The sequence below is a fragment of the Bacillus rossius genome, chromosome 1 (assembly GCF_032445375.1).
Source record: "Bacillus rossius redtenbacheri isolate Brsri chromosome 1, Brsri_v3, whole genome shotgun sequence".
Classification (NCBI taxonomy): domain Eukaryota; kingdom Metazoa; phylum Arthropoda; class Insecta; order Phasmatodea; family Bacillidae; genus Bacillus; species Bacillus rossius.
In genome coordinates, this window is record NC_086330.1 from 53,385,376 (window position 1) to 53,406,868 (window position 21,493).

Genomic DNA, 21,493 nt, shown 5'->3' on the forward strand with positions numbered 1-21,493 from the left:
TGATTCAGGCAGTTATTCCCAGAGAAAACCTCAACCATTCTACGCCCACCATATCGCGCGGCGAGAAGACTCAGTAAGGCATACTCGGAGCCAAGTGGAGGTTACCTGTAGGCGGAAAAAGTTGAGCGACTGTTATTTTTACCCCTTGTTAGATCGATATTTGGCTTTGTAACAGCATCGAGAAGTACTATTATATGCACGATTTCTTTTTCAAGAATGGGTGAGAAAAGAAACTGGAGAAAATAAAGAAGAATCATCTTTATATTTATGCAACAAGAAAGAAAAATGAAGCTACTCATCTCAAAGCATACTGGAGTAAAAGGTCAGTTTTTTTTGTAATATGTCATACAAAATACAGATGGCGTTCATTAGCTTGCGTAGTCGAAACTTAGTCTACCTTGTGATCTCTCACCTCCAACACCTTCCCCACCATAATGTTGAGTTATCTTAGATGAACAGTCGCATATTGAAAAGTTTATTTAAAATATATAGGTTAAATATGTATGTTTATGATATGTAATGCATCCATAAGTTATTAGTTTGGACAGACTGAGCTCCCTGTTGGGAAGGGGGATGGGGGGAAACAAACTCTGGCTCCTCACAGTCGAAGCATATAATATGTGTTTGTATTAACGTTGTAGTATTAACCTTTAAAATGTGTAATGTGTACATTTTTTTTATTTGGCACTGAATTATCAATTTATTCACAGGAAAAAAAACTATACCAAAACAAAACCATGTCAATGAAGAATTGGAAAACCAGAGCCTATCAAGAATTCACTGCAGCCATCAAGGACTGATTGAAAACGAAATAACTTCCGGAGTGCATGAAGTAGTGTACTATGAAGAAAGCTATCCGGCAAAGTGAGTAACTGTTTACATTTTATTTAAAACAAATCTATGTTATTATTTTAGAGAAAGTAAGATTGGCGACACAAACAGTTTTATTAATTTAACAAATATGTTTTGGCCAAAATATACATAAGATTTTTGGTCTGTTCAGTGTAAGGTCATTTATTGCACAAAAATAAAGAAGTCGGTATTAAAAAGGATAAATTTTATGCATTGCAGGAAAAAATTTAAACTTGATAGCTGCAGTTATCAAGTTCCGGAAGGCAGAGACTCACGATGTCACCTTGGCAGCCAGGCAGTAAAAACGGCACAAGAAATTTCTTCAAGAGAAAATGACTCATCAGATGAAGAGAATAACAGCTGAGATGGCTTTTCGTGCGATAGTGGACGGGCCGAGCTTGGCTAGACACTGCCGCGTTGACAGTCCAGCTCTCGCCAAGATAAACGTGAACACACAGCGCCCAACAAAGTGTAACAGACTTGTTTTTCAGCCGATGTTACTCAAATTTTCAACTTTCTCTGCTCAAATTTTTCACGGTTTCTCAAAAAAGGTTGTATAAACAGAATGGATGCATCAGAGGGGGGTCGCATCGGCGGGATTCTACTGTACCGAATAAATTCAAGCTGCTGTCACCAAACAAAGCATAAAACGGCCCAATGCGTGGTCGCTGCGTTATTGCTCGCGCGAGAGGCGAGACGTGGAATGTTAGAAGAAAGATAAATGCGGGGAAGACAGACGGCAGCCTGTGTGTTTCCTGCGTGGGGAATAAGTGGCGTAGCCTTTTTCTTTTCTTTTTTTTTTGCTGGGAGAAGCGACCTTTTTCTATCAACCCACGGGAAAAGATGATTGCTTGAGCTGTCAAAATAAACATCGCTGCGGCAGTTAAAACAAGTCGGCACTCGGCAAGAGAAACGCAGTAACATGCTACTCACCACAAAAAACTTATTTTCTGTCCGATTTTCTGCAATTTTTTCACGGTTCCTCGAAATTGGGTTGTAATAAGAGTGGTGGTCGCAATAAATGGGGTCGCAACAAAAAGGTTTTACTGTAGTATAGATGATAGTTATGCATGTAAGCATTACCCAAATCTCCTTAAAACAGACCAACCCAACAACTTTTTTTTGTATATTAAAAATTTTTTCAGTATTTAAATTTTTTAAATTTCTTTAAAATTGTATGAAGGAAAAAAAAACAATGATACACTGTGCAAAGAGCATCACGTTTCTATCGAGCACAGCTTACCCACCTGTGTGGCCTCTGTTAACTGCTGCACAGCGCTCTCCGTAATGCTTGGAGGATAGATGCGTTCCGACTGCTCCACAGTCTCGCTGTCGCTAGCAAGCACATCTGTGCTCCATGTGTCACTAACCATGGACACTGTTTCGTCACCTAGACCATCACATAAAAGTAAAATACAATATTTAACCCTTGGAGATTGTAAAACTAGTCCAAATTAAATATAAACACCAACTTTAAGAAACTGTCCACTCTACACTTCACTAAGCAATTATAGTTTAAAAGAGTCCTTGGACATTGGTGACAGCTACAGTAGAATCAGTCTAATACAAACTGAAGTATTTCTAAATTATAAAAAGTTAGAAAATTTTTGCTGATACCTTGAATCTACTATTAAATCAACATAAAATATGTATCTAATCATAGTGTCTAAAAATACCAAACCAAGGTGAATAGGAAAAATACAAGTTAAGCAGTTTTACTCATTTATTTAAGAAAATACTTTTTCACTGCATTTTATGGGCAGAATGACTGAAAAAATTCAATGGCAGTCAAGTGTAGCATGAGACTAAATATTCTAATAGGGATAGATTACTTCTATAAATGATTTATTTTAGAACTTAATTAATATAACAAATGCACTACAATTTTTGTGTCAGTCTCACTTAAAATTTCATGTATTGTGTACAGGAAAAATGAAAAATCTGACACCGTAAGCTTACTACCCTTGATTTGTTCCACTACTTTAAATAGAAATCCTTTCTAACACACATACAAAAATTCAGTTCCTTCAGTTTTGTTGTATAGAGATTTCACTGCATTAAAAATTACTTACTGAAACACTTTATTTTACTGATACATGTATAACTACTGATTCAAATTGTTACACCCGTAATGACGATGCTTACAATTCATTAAAATTACTACATTATTGTGAGGGAAAATTAGAAAAACAATAAATTATAACTTGTGTTTAGACACCCAGAAAAATTGTGAAACAAATTTATTAAAAATAATTAAAAACTAATAAATAGTGGGAACTACATAATTTTAATAATATGCAAGTTAAATATATCAGGTGTTTTCAATTCTCAAACCTTTCATGAATTAATTTTAAAAAAATCTATGTATAATAATTTTAATTTTGGACAGTCAGGGTTTGGAAGGTAAAATATTTCACTTGTTGAGACATTTATATTTATCTTTAAGAAAATAATAATGTAGCGATAAAATGTGTTGAATAAACAAAGTAATATTTTAGGCTATTTAAAAGAATGCACCTATATGTTGCTGTTTAATGGCAGACAACACCAAGATGGAAGAAAATACAACCAAGTATCTCGGTGGCCCATACTGATTCAGTAATCAAACAAAATATTCTTGATGGAGGAGGGGAGGGATGTTTCCTGCTTGAGGTGGTAGTGGTGGTGGTGGAATTTTTAACCCTTCCTTTGCATATCATGTACATATGTACATGTCCACTTGCTTTTATTCAATAAGTATTAAAAATTAGCTTCTTTGAAATTTCCTTGCTGAGTGTAACTAATTTAGTTTTAATTAATATCATGTTATATACTTTTACACTGCTATTCATTTGGTATGCATGCTTTACCATTACAGAAATTTATTTTTTAATCAGAAATTTATTAAATTTTATACAATAACTTTGGTCTCTTGTCACCCAAGAATTTTAAGACTAGCTTCTCAAAAAATTTCTGGGTCTCTAGTTATGGTTCATAAAAGAATATTAAGAACCACACCAGGAACAAAGCAAGTGGAGACAGAAATGGTATAATGGAACTGTGATGTAAAAGAACACCATACTATCATCAATAATCATAAAAAATGAAGATAAAATGACTAATGAATTGCTAATGACATGACTACTTGATCAATGACAAAATAATAATTACTTGATTCATCTGGTGAAATGATTGGTTGATACGAACTAGAATTATTGTGGGTAGAATGGATGATTACATGGAAGAATGAATGAAAGGGGATGAAGAATGAATGAAAGGGGATGATGGATAATTGTTGACACTACAGAACATATTCCCATGTGAGATAAGGATATATTATATTATTGACATATAGATAAGTTTAACACAATTCTTTGGACAAATGCCATTTTAGTTTTGCACTGTTTATCATGGAAAGAATTCAAGAATGTAAAAACAAGAAACCCTGGAAAATAGATTGAACAGATAGACCCAATGATAAAACTAAACAGGCATATGGACAACATCAAGATGAAAGCACCGATGAACAAGTAGGACTCTTATGATAAAACAGTTGTGACATTTTAGGAACCGGCATCTATTCCAGTCATCAGACATAAACAGACTGATATGTCAGTACTGTTATTTTTTGATGACTCAATTCCTTCCACAGAATTCTTGTGCTGTCTTATTTGTGAAGTTTGACTGTGTCTGTCATTGCTGTTATCAGCATGTTGTCCATAATACCAGTTTAGTATAATCGCTGGGTCCATCTGTATGCTGTATTATTCAGGGTTTCTTATTTTTAAATTCTTGAATTTTTTCCATAACAAACAGTGCAAAACTGCAATGGCGTATGTCCAAAGAGTTGTACTAAATCAAAATTAAGCATTGCATTGATCATTTAAAGATTGTATAGATAAGTTACTAATTAACTTGGTACCCACTCTCTTTCCAATGTTTAAAGACAAAAGAGAGTCGCAGATCAGACTGGTCACAAATCACTAACCTTCAATCAGTTTCTTGATCTCAAACTTTCCAAACTTGTCGTCAATGTCAGAACGGCTTTGTTTGCTGTTTGTCGTGTGAGGGAAGTCCAGAGACTGACGAGGTTCTCCAACTGAACCTCTCATTACACCTGTACTTTCCTCACCTTCGGTGATCTGCGACGAGGGGGTGTCTCGACCTAACAAAAAAAATTGATTAACTAGCTGAATAAAAGTTTACATGATTTGGCACCATGTTCATAATTGTGAAGGATCAACAAAATCTTTGAGAGAGTTACAAACCAAAAGCAAATGAGGAGTGATTTTGAATATATTTCCCAAAAAATAAAAAGTTTAGCAATATAATCAAGGAAAATCATGTCAAGATAAAAAATGTTGAGACAAACAATTCAATTCAATTCAATTTAAAAACTACATATAAAAATCTGACTTTTCAAGCTTTGAACCAGAACTTTATACTAATAATAAGGTATTCAAATAGTACAAAACAAGCTACAAACCTGAGATGTTTGGAGTTCCTCTCCCAGAAACATTGGCAGACACCATATCAGAGAGGTTGTCGTTCTGGTCCTCCGTCTCCATCTCGAGAGATGACGCCACGCTGTGATTGGAAGCTGCTTCAGAAACTGCTTCCAGGTTGTCACTGGTGTTGCCTAGTACCAAAGGCAGAGCCCATTAGATTTGAGCTACATTTTTTTTTTTTTTAATTTGTCACATACTACCAACAGTGATTGTGTCAAAAAATGTGGCACATCTGCATCGCAAGTTCAAAAATAAGAAAGAAACTCTTGAGATAGTAATTACTAACTCATAGTTATGCACTCTGCAAAATAGATTAACAACTCTTCAGTAGATAACCAATATAGGTTATGCGAAAATAACACACAGCAGTGAAGGATGTATAAAAATTACAGGCTGAAAATGATTCTGATGAAGTTTTATTTTTCAGAGGGGGGAGGGGTGAGGGACATCACAATGTAGAGGTGGCCTCTAATCAGATATGTAAATATGATAATACATACAAACAAGATAAAAAAGAGACAGTAAAAGGTTTAAAAAAAAATAAATTAATGTTTAGTGCATGAGGGGGAAAAGGGGTGAAAGTACAAATGCTTCCAAAATGATGTGCCTCCTTGTAGGTGATTTATGAAGCTTTTATGAATTTTAATGATGTAAATGCTCTATAAGAATAGCATGTGTTTAAGACTTAGGCTTCTGCGAGCAGAAGATTTTCACTTCGAGTCGAGCTCGAGCGAGTTTGCTAAAATACTCGCGAGTATCGAGTCGAGTTCGAGTTTTTTTTCTTCAGTTTATTGCACATAAATAAATTTACTGTGATGGAGTAATAAAATGTGAGAACTTTTGAGAAAAATATGGAAATAAAAAAAGAAACCATTATCATTGTTAGCCTACTAAATAGATAGACCTACATTAGAGGTCTGCGAGCCTAAGAATTTTACTTTGAGCCAAGCTCGAGCGAGCCTACTTGAAAGTTCTCGAAGCTTGAGCTTTTGTGATACAGTTACACTTTTGGGAAATTATTTTTACCTTAAACTTAGTAGGTATAATGTTTGAATAAAGTATTAAAATGAAGTGGGCTTATTAATTTTGGGTAACTATTTACAGAGTGCTTTTATAATTTGCACTGCTAGGAAAAAAAACATGTTTTCCATTGAATCTAACCTGTTTCCATTGGTTCATTAGTAACTGATATCATCCAACTAACATAACCACAGTTTACAAGTACGTATATGTTTGTGTAAATGTAACATAACTTTGGAATAATTTCATCCTTGTCAATTTTTCTGGAGTCCTTACTGAGCTTCAACTAACTGAGCACCAAAAATCATGTTGTTTGAAAAGTACATTCACATTGTTTCAACATTTCCACTTTTCGGCACAAAAATTCTGAGAGAGATTGTCATAGAGTATTAAATTCTGTTCTTCAATCTATCATGCAGAAAAATAATTTGTTCTGCACGTTCAGGAGTTAAATTAGCTCTACGATTGGAGATGGTGTTTACAGCAGATGAGAAGCATCTCTCGCTGGCAACCTGTGTGGCTGGAATGCTTTAGTAAAATTGTTGGTAAATATGTAGAGTCGCGGTATATGCGGAAAAAAAATGCTAAAATTCCGAAAATACTTTTATTCTATGCTCTTTCACTTCCTCTTTTCAAATCAACCGGCGGAGATAAGAAATTCCAAATACTTTAGGAATATCGAATTTTTTAATTTTCATCACAATACCTGGGTATTCATGCGGCGATCACCATTGTTTCTGGTTTACGAGTATCTATTATGTTTCTTATTGGATAATTTTGTCACGTGACAGTTCCGTGATTGGCCAGTATTCAAATGAACCAATACGTGATTATTTATTTATTTATTAATCCGTCGGAGGTATCGCGACGTAGGTGAACGACTACATCATTTCCTTCTAATGGCAAAGGAAATGTACCCGCCTCCAACTTAGGTGGGTTTTTAACGTTTCTAATTTTAAAGTCTTATTTTTTATTTGGATATTGTCCGGGTTTGTTAGGTCAGGTCAGTTACATTATAAATACTTTAAAACTAAAGAAGACGAACCATTGAAATTAATTCACATTATTTTTTATGTCCGCTTAGTTTGAAAGTATTAATAATGTAACTGACCTGACCTAATCGACCATTTTATTTATTACGCATTCACGAACACACGGCAAAATAACAAAAATTGCGTCGGTCTAATAGTTGTACAGGTGTTGTATTGCAAAATTAAAAAATTCTATATCTCCTAAAGTATTTGGAATTTCTTATCTCCGCCGGTTGATTTGAAAAGAGGAAGTGAAAGAGCATAGAATAAAAGTATTTTCGGTTTTTTAGCATTTTTTTTCGCATATACCGTTACTCTACATATTTACCAAATTGTTTAACCTCAAAATTAGTGTCAAATATCTGTAACTTGTCATTAAGTTTAATCAATTTAAAGTAATAAAAATAGAAGCATTTTACTTAATTCAATTTACACTTGCAAAAAAAACTTACGCGCAATAAACCTACATGGAAATTAAAGTCTTTTTCAATGTCCTGTAGTCTGAAATATGTTTACTCATGTCATCAAATGTAGAGCTGTACTGAAGAAGCCGATTTTGCCAATATTTAGTTGAATCGGCATTTCTGCCAACTTCCAATACTCTTGTTAATTTTCGGCCGATATTACTGAAAAACGAAAGAGACTGCCATAACCTAAAAATCCACGAGTACCCTTTTCACTTTTCGTAGTAGTACTGCATTCTTTCAGATCGCATTATTTCTTAGCAACATGTGCCAACCGTACATATCAAGATTTAACATCCTTTTTTTTTAATATGTCCTAAATAAATACATTACCATTACGGTAAATACACATCTCGGTTATTACGGCAACTATAGTGCAAATGTGGTAACTATCATGCTTCTGCAGTAGTTATGGTATCCACAAAGAATCTTTAGTTCTTTTTATGGTAATTATCTTAAGATAACTATTGGAATTGTACTGTAGTTATGGTACATCATCCATATTTCTTCGTAAGTTGTTGTTCATTTGTCTTTTCTTCATATTTATATTTACGTGCGCCATTACTGGCAGGAACTTTCATAAAAATTTTAAACGGGACTTTATATCACACATTTTATGGCGTAAATGATGAGACCCCGGACAATTTAAACGCTTTTTACAGTAAAATGCGGGAAATGTTTCCGCATAAAGTGGGAAATACTTCCGCATAAAGCAGGAAAGTGATACATTAAAACTATGCGGAAAATTATAGAAGTAAAAAAAATTCATCACGGAAATTCGTAAATCCCGGGTACGTAAAAATGATGTGTTCATGTATACGGTCGATCATGTTACATTATAAAGTAAAGGATAATAGTGTTGTAAGACTTTTATTCCCTTATAATGAGAGTCTTTTTTTTTCTATAGGTAGAGTGCAAGAAAAGCTCGCTCGAATTTCGAGTTGTTGAAAAGCCACGAGCTCGAGTTCGAGTATTACTAAAAAACTCGACTCGAAACTCGAATTTCGAGTACTCGCAGGTGTCTAGACTTTAAGTGCCTGTGTGTGTATATACAAAACCCACATTTGGTACCGTATACAATTATGTGCAAGTTTTCTGAAAGCACAATTTGTGATTAATTTGTTTTGCAAAAAAGTTGGTAAATAAAAAACCTTGTTACTATCAAGTGCTAAATTATGGTCCCTTCAGATTTATATAAATGAGGTTTAATTATCAGTTTTTGCAAGTTGCCTGTTGACAAATTTGTAGTATTACCATACAAATAAAATAGAACAAGATGGTAGATTTACCAATTGAGCCATCATCATGAGACAAGGAGAATCTTGTACGCTTCTCATGACTCTCCGTCCGTTCTCCCATGCCATCCACATCATGATTGGGAGGAACATTAACTTGCACACGAGTATTCTGGCTATCAATACAGAGAACCTGAAAATACATCATACTGAAAAACAGCTCACGAATCATATATCTTTGCTTTTTATCTTAAAACAATTTAACATGCACATCACTAACATTACACAGTGTCATAATAAAAATTATAAAAAAGTTCACAAAAATAACAAGTGTCTAGACAAATTTAATGTCTTAGGCATGTAAAAATGTGTTTTGATGTAGTTGGTTGATAATTTTGAAAAGGCAAGTTGGAGTTTTTAATGTACCAAAAGTATAGTTTCAAATTTTTTTTATAGTAACCTAACATAATTCAATATAAATTATATTTAACAGTTACTAAGTTAGGGATAAAGAAATAAAATCAACAAAGTGAATAGAAAAAAGGGGATTGAGGAAACTTATTTATAGGACTTTATAGTTATTAAGTAGTATTAAAATTAAAAATACAACAGACACAAAAGTAAACCAACATGTTCTGGTTGTGTTGGGCAGAAACTAAAAAGAAAATGCACCTAACAGACTGAAATTACAAAAAATGGAGGGAGAGCGAAGACACTAATATTTTCAACAGATACCATATTTACCCACAGAAGGGTCGCCCCTAGTTATGAGTCAGTACATACACATAAGGTCTGTCTGGTTTTATTTTTAGATTTTCCTCTCTTCCAGCCAGGCGGGCAGCCGACCAACGTAGCACAACGGCACCATTCATGGTACTTTTCACGCACTGCTCAAAATATTTAACTGATCAATTTTTTAGTACTTGTGACTTTATATATATGTATTAAAACCCAACACATAAGCGTTACTTATGCACATACTCAAAGGCCTACTGCAATTATAAAATCTAACTATTTTTTCTCCAAAGTGAAAAACTCGCATAAGGGAGCCACTACATTTTTTAAAACTAAACATTGGCAAAAAATATGATATCCATATGCAGGTAAATACTATATTTAATAGTGGCAATATGATGATAGGAAGGTATAATTTCAGCCTTACTAGCAAAAAACAAGAATAACATGTAATTTGGCCAAATACATTTTAATATTCATCATATCTGTAGCAGAGCATTAGTTTCTTATATGTTATTTTTTATTTGGAATAATATGTGTTTATAAATTCAATAATATCATAAATAACAGCATTTATTTAACGAAATAGTTTTTTTTTTGCGAGTTTGTGAACTTTAAAGTCTATTACAAGTTTGGTGGACTACCAGTTGATATGAACGGTATCTAAAGAACTGAAGCAAATATTCTCATTATTTAAGTAATCTGAAATCTGTTGTATTAATTATTTTCAACCAAATATATGCAAGGTTGTGAAATTGTAAGCCAAACCGTGATTGGTCAATTCACTTTAACTGCAGCGTATCTATTCACCTGAATTTAAATGTTTATCTTTAAAAGAAATAAACATAAGAGACACTTATAGCAACGGAAAATTTGTAGTTGAATCTTGAACACAATTTGGAAGAGACGTGTTTCTGTATTGTGTCGGAAAACATAATTGTTTTATAGTATAACTGTATTAATATGGATAGACTTGACTCAAGATTTATAATCTACTAAAAATATAACAAGAAAATAAGATTTCTGTGAAAATTATAATAAATAACTGTCGTTGCCTAGTATTAAAGCACATGTCGACAATATTATAGACGACAATTTTGATGATTTCAAATACAGCATACACCAATGGTGGAATCAACCTAATACTATTGAGACTTTACGAAAACTACAAGAAATAAATTAAAGTCAATATTTGGAGTAAATAAGGTCTGAAGAGCAAGCAACATCGAAGATCTCGGAGGTGAACCACTGACGTACAAGAAGGTAACGAGAAACGATCCAGCCCACTTCCGAGGACAACGCCAGTACCTTATTCCAGTTCAAAAGGAGGACCAGCAGATCCAGTCCAGAGTTTGGGAGTCTAGGGTTAGAGAATACAAGATTTGGAACTACGAGAATCGAGGTCATCAAACAATCTTTCTACGAGGCATTCCCAGAATTAAGTGTGGAGGTTGACCAAGGACTGCCTAGTTTACTAGTATACAGGTAAATTGAAATCTACTAGATCTTCGCTCCGAGGTTGGTTGTCCCTAAGTGACTATTTGCATGCAGATATCCTGCTTTGTCATCGTATAAAGTAAACATTAGTTTTAATTGAAAACATTGGTATATTTAAAGACCAATCACTAGTTCAGCTCCCCAGTTAACCCACACAAACAGCAAACTATTATTTTGGTTTCAAATTATAACACCATAAATTTTGATTACTTTAATTCGGAAATCCTTGTGTAGATTTGATAGTTGCCAAGTTCAAAGTTAATACTTAACTACTGAACCTACTAGTTGCTTGGCCGTTTTATCCTCACAGGAACACAGTACCAGAAAACCTGCTTCACCCACAAAGCTAGCAATAACTTAACCAAGGCGAAAATCATCACCCACAAAGCTAGCAATAACTTAACCAAGGCGAAAATCATCTATGTATTGTAAGATTTACAAACAATTTAAACGAATTTGATGGTGCGCTTACTAAGGGAGTTATGAAATTATTTCTGTATTTTAACCTTTTTATCCACCCTTTGCAGTGTTAGTTGTATCAGAAATTGTTTTACACAAATGTTTTAGGTAATATTTGTAGGGTTTGCAAACAATTTGAATAGATTTGATAGTATGCCTGCTAACGGAGTTATGAATGTTTTTGTCATTCAAACCCTGTTTATTCCACCCCTTGCAGTAATGGGTCATCACATAAAAAATTATTTAAGATGAATGTTGTAGATAATAATACATGGTTTTTTAAGAAAATTAGAACAAATTCAATATCAATTTATTTATATATAACAATTGTACCATACCAACCTACAGCATAAGGCCTTAGGTGGTTGGTTTAAAAGACAAGACAAACATATCGGACGAATACTTTAACAGTAAGGACAATACAACACCAAAACAATAAATAAACATAACATCTCAAAAACTAAATATAAAAGTACAAAGTATAAAAAGTATAAAATATAAAGTATCAAAGAAATTCTAGAAACAGTTATAAATTACAAGTGAAGTACACAAGAATAATACATCAAAAAAATTCATAATTAAATATAATCATTTTTCAAAGTTAATAATCTATTACATTGAGATCTAAGAGATTCTTTATGATTATGAAAGTACAGTTTATTATCAAGCAAGACACCTAGATCTCTAACACAAAATTATTTGACAATAACATGATTTTTTAGTTTAAAATTCTACCCAGTTTTTTTCAATCCCATGTAGCAATGGCTCATCTTATCAAAAATTTTTGACATAAAAGTTATAGATAAAAATTATTAGACTAATACGTAATTTTGGACGAATTCAATGTTGTGCCTACAGGGAGGTATAATTTTTTTGGTCCTCCATCTATTGATTTTTCAAACCCTTGCAATAATAATAGGTTGTATTAAAATCTTATTCAGACAAAATATTTTGGAATTACTCCTAAAATTTATATTATAATACATTCAAACGGACATGATATATTTTCCATATTATGGGAGTTACAGTTTCAGTATTTCAAAAAACCTTCACCACTTTTACCCCTTTTGTTGTATATTGCCCATTAACAAACTCGACCGAGATTTTCCATGATTACATTTTATGTATCAGTTTGGAAGTGATTGTGAATAATCACGGCAGTAATCGTGTTCCTAAAAATGTAATTATATACAGTAAACTCCCGGTATATCGCGCCCCGATTGATCGCGGAATCGGGTATATCGCGGGTCAAACCATGTCCCCCAGTCAGAAATGAATAATAATGGAATAAATGGTTGATAGCCGATTAGGATAATTTTGCGTTGTAACTAACAAACTAAGCATCGGGCAGAAAAAAGCCTAGGCGTAGAAAATGTCCGCAGTGAAATTCTAAACAAGATATCTCCGTACATTATTCCTCTATCTTGTAGGGTTTTCAAATTATGGTCCAATCCAGCCCAGTGATATTTTCTGAAAGACTAGTTCTTAACGTCGCTTTATCTCACAAATGAAGCAGGGGACCTGATAAAGCCCACCGTCAGCGACATTATCCAGCGTGACTCGGCTGGGGATTGATGTTGGATAGGCTTGGTTGTCGGCAAGCGCTGGATAAGGAGAGGCAAGCCGAGAATATGGAGAGAGGTAGAGATTAGAGCGGGCAGAAACTGGATGAGGGGGCGTGGGGGAGGGAATGTGTTCACGCAGCACACAGGCAGAGCATGAGTCACTTGACTGAGCAGCGTCCCTGCGTACAAGGCAAAATCAGGTAGTCCGGTGTTTAAAATTCCACTCCAGAATCTTAATTGGTACTTTACTGGACATCTGTATATAAATGTTTTGTTACAACTTAAACCTACAGACGTAATATTATTGGGTAATTCATTGTATTATACACGTTCATCTTTTTACTTTGGTATAATGTTTTAACATTAAATGGTAAAGTAAATCAGCTAGCGTATTTTTAATCTTTGCCCAGGAATTCCCAGTGGTCCAATATTTACGTGAACCAAACTGTACCACTTTTGCCGTGAGGTAGTAAACAATTCCCGGAAATGTTTATGTGTAGCGGTCTCCCGACCTTTAACCAGAGGCTGGGGAATATAACACTTGCCGATCCGAGCCACACACACTCAGCAACTCGACACAGTGTTTGGTGAAATAAGTAAAGACATAGTTTAACACGGTTTTTAATACGGCGTCACTGATTGCGCTAAAATTAAATTGGCGCAATTTTTGTTTCCCACACGTGACCATTTATAATTTACTGTAAGCATGGATAATAAAGTTTAACCACTTGACACGATAGACGATTCTTTATTTTTTATTGTACGAATGCTAGAATAGTTTTTTCCTGTATCTGCGGCCTACTTCTGCAAAAGACAAGCTATCTGTAAGTAAATATAGAATTTTTATTTTGTCAATCAAACTCGGTACTTTGCGATTCATATTCGGTTTGAATTATCACTACGGCCTTTCTTTTTAGAAGACTTCGACCACAGAATCGTGTGTAACCGCACACACTGCACTTACTTTGTTAAGGACACTGACGAAGCAGATACTGTGGCTGACACCACGAGACTGGCAGCAGCGTGTGTGCCGCACGTGTGTATGGCGGCGTGTGGCGCGCTCGTAGGCCGTGCGACAAACTGTGCGCGGCACGCGGAAAAATAAAAACAATTCAACATTTAATATTTATCTTTAAAATTTATTATTTTTATATTTTCACCCGCGTTTAGTGAAAACTGCGGATGCAAAGTCCGCACAACGGCGGGCCGTCTATACTGTGCGTGCTTGCCGACCTATTAGAACACAGGCGGTGTTTTATGCCTTTTGACCTTAATCACATCGAAACATCGCGGTTATGCAACAACGCGGGTAAAAGTTATGTCCCCCGACAACCGCGTTAAATAGGGAGTGTACTGTATAAACTTTGAGTTGACGATGGTTTTGGGGTCTATGGACCATGAAAAGAAAAAAAAAACTAGTATATAAAAATTTTCCGGAAGTCACACCATGGTAACGCCTGCAATAAATTGTAAATTTTCTAAATCAACCTAAAAAAAATTAACATCAGCATCAGCCTGAGCTTTAAAAGGAGAAAGTCTATTGACATTCCGAATTCACAGTATGCTTGTATCTACATATTTGATATAGATTCCTGATGTGAATAATAGTTTTCCCCTCAAAACATTTGAAAATTGGTGGATGCGTACGCTAACAAATCTATGCTGGATGTTCCATAAGATGGAAAAATGAAGACAGGTAAATGAAAATTGATGATGATAGTTAATGACTTCTGATTATTATAATGGACTAATGATGTATGATGATTACCTGGTTATTATGATGGTTGAAAGTGGACATATTTATGACTAATTTATTTACTGATGAACTACTTTTTGATGACTGTGATGATTGATTATGATGATGCATGAATACATGCATGACTACTCTGCTTCTGTGAATTTTTTAATAACTTCTAATAGAATATCAAATAAAATATATTATTTCACAAATATCAAATATTTATTGAAACAAACTTATCAAACATACAGTGAAACTTTCATTTACATTTCATAGGCGTAGCATGTATCACTTAACATAAGCAGTACGTTAAAAATGTTTTAGTTTAGTAAAGGCTTTTTACTCAATCATGAAAGTTTGATTGATTGTGTTTTAATTGTAATGGAACATGACTGACAGACATTAGTGATTATAATGTCCAATATTACTTAACACAGTGATATGACCAAAATAGAGAATTTTTCCAAATTGTATTATTGTAAATACAGCATACATTACATGATCAAGGGTTTACAGTGTGATGATACGGAAGGCTGTGATAGCTAATATCTAAACACCCGTAGGCTATTATTTATAAGTAAGGTATAATGAAAAAAATTCTTCAAATCAAAATGTTGAGTTGAATATCGAATTATTAGTTTCAAAATAGAAAATTTTGAATACTTGCAGACCTGTTTTGGCTACACGAGTAAACCACCAACCTTGTGCTCAGCCAACATGCCGACGTACTCGCCCTTGGCAGGAGAGAAAGGTAAGATGAGTACGTTATGGGCAACTTTACTTGATCCTTCCTCCTCCTGCCCTGGACACTCCTCTGCGCTGTGGCTACCGTCACTACTGCCAACAGATGACAGCAAAGGGGACGAAGTAGCACCCTGAGCTCGCTGCTTGCCCACTGGAAACAATACAGCTGTAACAGATCCAATCCCCTTTCCCGCTCTTTCTTGACAATTTCCCTTATATTTTATTTCTTTTTGGTTTAAAATGTAACATAAAAACATAAATACACTAAAGCAACCATGGTTACTGCCCTTCCCACAAGGTAAATTACTTTATTAGAGATTTATTATATTTTTTATAAAAATAATTACTTGCTTAGGTTTTCTATCGATATGTACATAACTTTCTTTATTCTTTTGAGATATATTCAGGCAGTTTCTACATGTTTTATGAATATCATTTACATTGTTTCGTGCTTTTTAAGTTGTTTTGATAATAAGCATCTAGATGTTTTTATCTGTGTTTGTTTATGTGGCTAGGTTTACATGTGCTTTCACACATTTAAGTGTCGTTTGTTTTTTTTAGCTTCGTTCATAAATGTGTGTTCACATATATTTTTTTTTGGCCATAATTCTTTGTTTGAAGATGCAATAGTTTGCTGATCGCATAAGAATTAGAGAGAGACAGAGTTCACAGAGTGTGAAAAAAAATACTCTGAAGTATGTCAAAGTGCTCTTGCCCTGCCACATGATTGGTTAATATTTTTCTGCGAAATTTTGTGATTGGTGGTGAGGCCACGCCCTGCCGCTTCCCTGTGTGGTGGATGCAGCTGCGTGACCTCGTTCTTCAGTCATGGTGTGGTCGTGGTACCAAAAGGTAGCAGTCGGGCGATGCCTCAAAATATAATATAATTATGTAATTGAGAAGAAAATATTGAGGCTCCAGTCTAGGCAGCGTTGATTTATTAACATTTATGGACTTGCTATTCAAAATTTGTTGACTGCAGTTGTTGGTGCTAAGCTCGTAATGAGGCTTGTAAAATCTGTTCTTAGTCTTAGTTCCACGGACAGAGTTCTTGGCTTGTACTAAGGATAGGTCGGTTCCGGTTCTCGGTTCTGCCGGTTCTCAGCAAATTAACTGGCACAGCAAACAGTAAATATAATGTCAGTACCGGTGCCGGTACTACAGCAAGCATAACAGCTAATACTTTCCCTGGTAAAACATTGTGGTATATTGCCGGCGACCAACATGCACATGTCTTTTAACTTCACTTCAAGCCCCATATGGCAAGTGAATGGTAAGTGTCCGAACGTAAACAAAAGAGTTTTTGTGCAGAGATTCCGACCTTTTATTTGTCCCTATTTTCGCTAACAGACAGGGATTGGTATTTCAACTAAAAGTAGACCTACAGAAAAATAACACAGGCTCAATACATATAAACCCTTCCGAAACATCTGCTCTCTCCAGCCTTCAGCATTTCCACCCCAGTCAACTACATTTTTTCCAGCCACAGATTTTCAAGCCAAACACCCCAATGACAAAACTAATTCCTTTAATTCTGAAGAGTTGGGTTTTGCCAGACAAAGGGTCCTTTCATTATTTCATGGATACATCTATTCACTTATATTAAGTAAGTATTAATAATAGCTTCCCTGAAAATATTTTTTTTGAAAGTGTAATTATTTTTTATATAATTTTTAATGTTATATTTGTATAAATTATCATGGCCCTTGGTTTGTTATGTATGTTCTTCAACTAATGAAATTTAGTTTTTACCCAAGAATTCCTCCAATTTCACCCAAGATTTGATGTCCGTCACCCAACAATTTTAAAACTTGCTACTCAAGAAATTTCTGGGTCCCTACTTATATTTATAACACAACCAACATATAATGTATTAATATACTCTCTAAACAGACCTCTGTTAACTTGGGTGTTCCATCCCTTACCCATTATAATATATACCTACATTACTTGCTATTCCAGTATTAGTTTTTTTTTATAAATTACTTATAATTTTGTGAACAAATACATATTTACATTTTTCTCAAGCAATTTTTTATTGGTGTGCCTAAATTAAATACTGATCCAGAAAAACAAAACTGCACTACAGTATGTCTGTGCAGTGCTGCTCCAGCATCTAGTGACACGAGAAGCAACTTCTCTCACTAGGGGCTAAGTGACTTGTTTGTGATCTAAATTATGGTGCAGTAGGTACCTAAGAGTCATGTTAAACAAATACACCATTTATTAGGGTATACTGTATCTTTAGTGCAACTTGAAATTGTGTGAAGATTAACCTAAAACTGAGAACCAAGAACCGGAAACCCATTTTTAAGAAACTGAATCAAACCGACAACTGGGAAGAAAGTAGAACTGGCACATCACTAGCTTGTGCCATGTGTTGGTGGGTAATCATGGGATATTAATATCAATAATAAATCTTCACTTTGTCAGACATTTCAGAATTGCTGTTTGCTTGTATGAAATTTGCACAGTACTTTCAAACCCAAGAAATTCTTCAAGTATTTTTTTGTACATGCAATTCAGGCCATAGCTAGCTCATGAGGTCTGGATTAGTACAACGAAAAAAAATTAACCTCACTTGAATATTTTCATAGCTCTTACCTATAGCAATTAAAAATTATGATTTAAACATTGAAATTTTGCAAGAATTTGTTCTGCTTGGACTTGTGTGTATACATTGTAACTTTGAGACACTATGGTTTTGGCAGTGTTCATCAATGTGTTGTGTAAATTTTAGTTTCCCACACTACTAGCTATACTAGCACCTCTAGCCTCTGCTAGCAGTGCCAGCAAACAACATTCAGTCATTGTTATCATGCCTATGCGGTAAGTCATTTCATCAAGAATGGTGTGCATAGTTCATGGTCAAAACATGATATATTGTTTTAATTCAATTCTTTTATCAGTCAAATAGTAATTTCCAGTTAGATCGGCAAGCCACCACTCAAGCCTTGGTGAGCCATTGGTTGGTCATCTCTGATCTAGACTTAAGCATATATAGATATAAGTAAGTAAGAGTAAAGACACTAAAGACACATTTTAATTAATTCCAAACATTCTGTTAATTCAAGAAAACAATAAAAATTAATTTCTGTTTTAAGATAAACAGCACTGAGCAGTGAATAGATAACAGTCAGTATCACAATGTGATCAGAAAATGTATTGATTGGTGCAGCCTTCAACCTAACAACTGGATTCCATATCTCTCCTCCTTTCACTGGACCAGTGGTTCTCCAAGTATGCACCAGGGCACACTGAAGCTCCCTAGAAGTTTTCCCGGTGCACCCTGTGGTATTCCAGAGAAACATGTGTCCAGATATTAAAATAAATATAGTTACTCTATTACATCATTTCATTTGAATATTGCCTAAACATCTAAGAAATTGTTAGGACTAGGGTAACCACTTATAAACTCAAAAAAAATTTCCAGTACATGAAAAATTTCAAGTACATTTTCCACCAGCCAAAAAATTTTTCCATCATTTCTCGCAGATTTCTACAAAAATTTCTTGGGAACTACACAAACATGAATCTGTATCAATAAGAGGCAAGTATGACAAATTAACAATATACAAGAATGTATTACAATTAGCTAACTTACCAAGTACATAGGTAGTTGAATAGTATGTGGGCACTGCATCTCATCTCTTCGCATCACAATTAAAAGTCACAGAATTACAAGTGCCACAACTGTTTTCCAAGTTTATCATTCTTGAAATTAAAATACCTAGTACCAATACTTAAAAATATGTTGAAATAAAATTATTTTGTCCCAAATTTTACCTTCTTTAGAAACAATTCCATCTATAACAAATCCTAAATACAAGAATATACAAGCAAAGTTATCTAAATAATAGTTGTGTTTTGTCAAAACAGTGACAGCATCACAATATTTAACTTTATTTAGTCCAAGACTACTAAATTTAATTTTTTTTATATGTAATTTGGCTGAAATTTCAGCAAGTTCCATTTCCTTTTCTTCAACCACTTTCCTTTTCTTCATTTCAAGTTCACTGATTTCCAATGCCACCCTCTTTCTTTCATATTGCTTCCGCTCCTCTGTCACTTTCTCTTGTCGCTGTCTTTCAAGAGCTTCCTTATATTTTCCACTAGTATTCCTCATTGAAAAAATAGGTGATTTCATTATTTCAATACTGTCCATTCCATCCTTTGCAGTCACTGAATCATAAATAATTCACTGTGCCACAAGAGACTGTTCTTTTAAGTTCTCCACTAGACATTTTCGATTAACTGAAAAACCTCTTTCGAGATTTGAGTTTCCGTGAGACATAATAAGAATGACTTGGACAAAATTCTTTAGGTTTTCATATTCTAACTTGTGCCCAAGCACTTCCATCCAAAATTTATCCACATGCTTTTCACTCCTAGCATAAGTTGTCATTTGATAACTTTCCTTAGTCTGCAAGTCTGTATACTCACGCTGTATTTGATCTGCTATATCGCCTTGTATTACTCTTACATTATTTGTAACAACTGTTTCAAGAGCCATTTTTAACCTCACAATACCCTCTTCTGATGCACAAAACATGGGGACTGAGACAAGCAACAGCTTTTGTAAAAGCATACTTCAAAGGTGATCTCTCTATACATTTCTGAATAAATAACTTTAAGAATGTCCTACAATCATTTTTGAAAACAAGGATATCTTTTTCTGATGTACCCTTGCATTTCTTAAGAGCCGACCTTGTTGCAAAACCAATATCAATGTCTTTGGCATAAATGAGGTTTGCTTTATTCCCAACATCAATTTTCTTAATGTCTGTGTTCATCACTTCAGATCTTACTATTTTTGCCATGGTATTTCGCACAAGAGCTGAAAGTGTTTCAAACAAAAAAGGGGTCATTGGGCAGTCAGTTTGAAATTCCCTGAGAAAAGGCTCAAACTCCTTTGACACAGATTGGAAGAATGTCAGTTTTGCTAGCAACATTATGTCCTTCAGATTACTGACGACAGTTCTGAAACTACTGCACTTTGGTTCCTTAGGAGTACCTTCAACTGCTTTTACATAATTCGCAACATGAGGAAGAATCTGCAAAGCTCTTGTTACTACGCTGTCGTTTTCTAGCTATCTAACACTGCAAAATTTCAGTGGAAAAACAGAACTCCCTGTAATCTGAATGTAGTCTCCTCATCGGGCAGGGGAATCTTTCCAAAGGTAATAAAGAGATTGAAGGAATTCGATCAAACCCCACTCAGTGCCTTTAAAACCAACTTTAAAAGCATTATGCAAAGTGTGCAAACCACATGATCCAATGTCAAGCAACTTTGGCCCATCACCCTCAGATGAAGAAAGCTCTGTGTTTAAAATTCTGTGAAGTTTAAAATTGACATTGGGTCCATCCATAGATAACTGCAGTATTTTGTTCAAAGGAAAGTTTTTCAATGCATCTTTAAGGCCCTGAAGAAGACAATATGCTGTGGTATGTGTTAAAAAAATTGATGTCAGGTATCTTGTGCGAACTGTATTAGCATCAACGTCCCAGAACCGCACAGCCACATCCATTTGCTGACACTGAGCTACTTTGTTGAGTGATTCATCAAAGCCTACAGTAATTTTGTTACAAGATTTTAGCAGACTTTCTAATTCATTTGTGAAGTACGGTGCTAGACCATAAACAACTGAATATGCAATTTTAGTCCT

At 34.6% G+C, this 21,493-nt stretch overlaps 1 protein-coding gene across 2 annotated transcripts in view; it reads right to left on the reverse strand.

Moving 5' to 3' along the window:
• Positions 1 to 21,493, reverse strand: part of LOC134536130 (GTPase-activating protein and VPS9 domain-containing protein 1) — a 173,520-nt gene that overhangs the window by 82,857 nt on the left and 69,170 nt on the right. For both annotated transcript variants that reach the window (XM_063375727.1, XM_063375719.1), the window contains exons 10-14: positions 15,785 to 15,978; positions 9,144 to 9,282; positions 5,318 to 5,470; positions 4,820 to 4,996; positions 2,100 to 2,242 (exon numbers count right to left, since the gene is read on the reverse strand). In XM_063375727.1, coding sequence (XP_063231797.1) covers positions 2,100 to 2,242; positions 4,820 to 4,996; positions 5,318 to 5,470; positions 9,144 to 9,282; positions 15,785 to 15,978 — 806 coding nt within the window. The remainder of the gene's footprint in view (positions 1 to 2,099; positions 2,243 to 4,819; positions 4,997 to 5,317; positions 5,471 to 9,143; positions 9,283 to 15,784; positions 15,979 to 21,493) is intronic.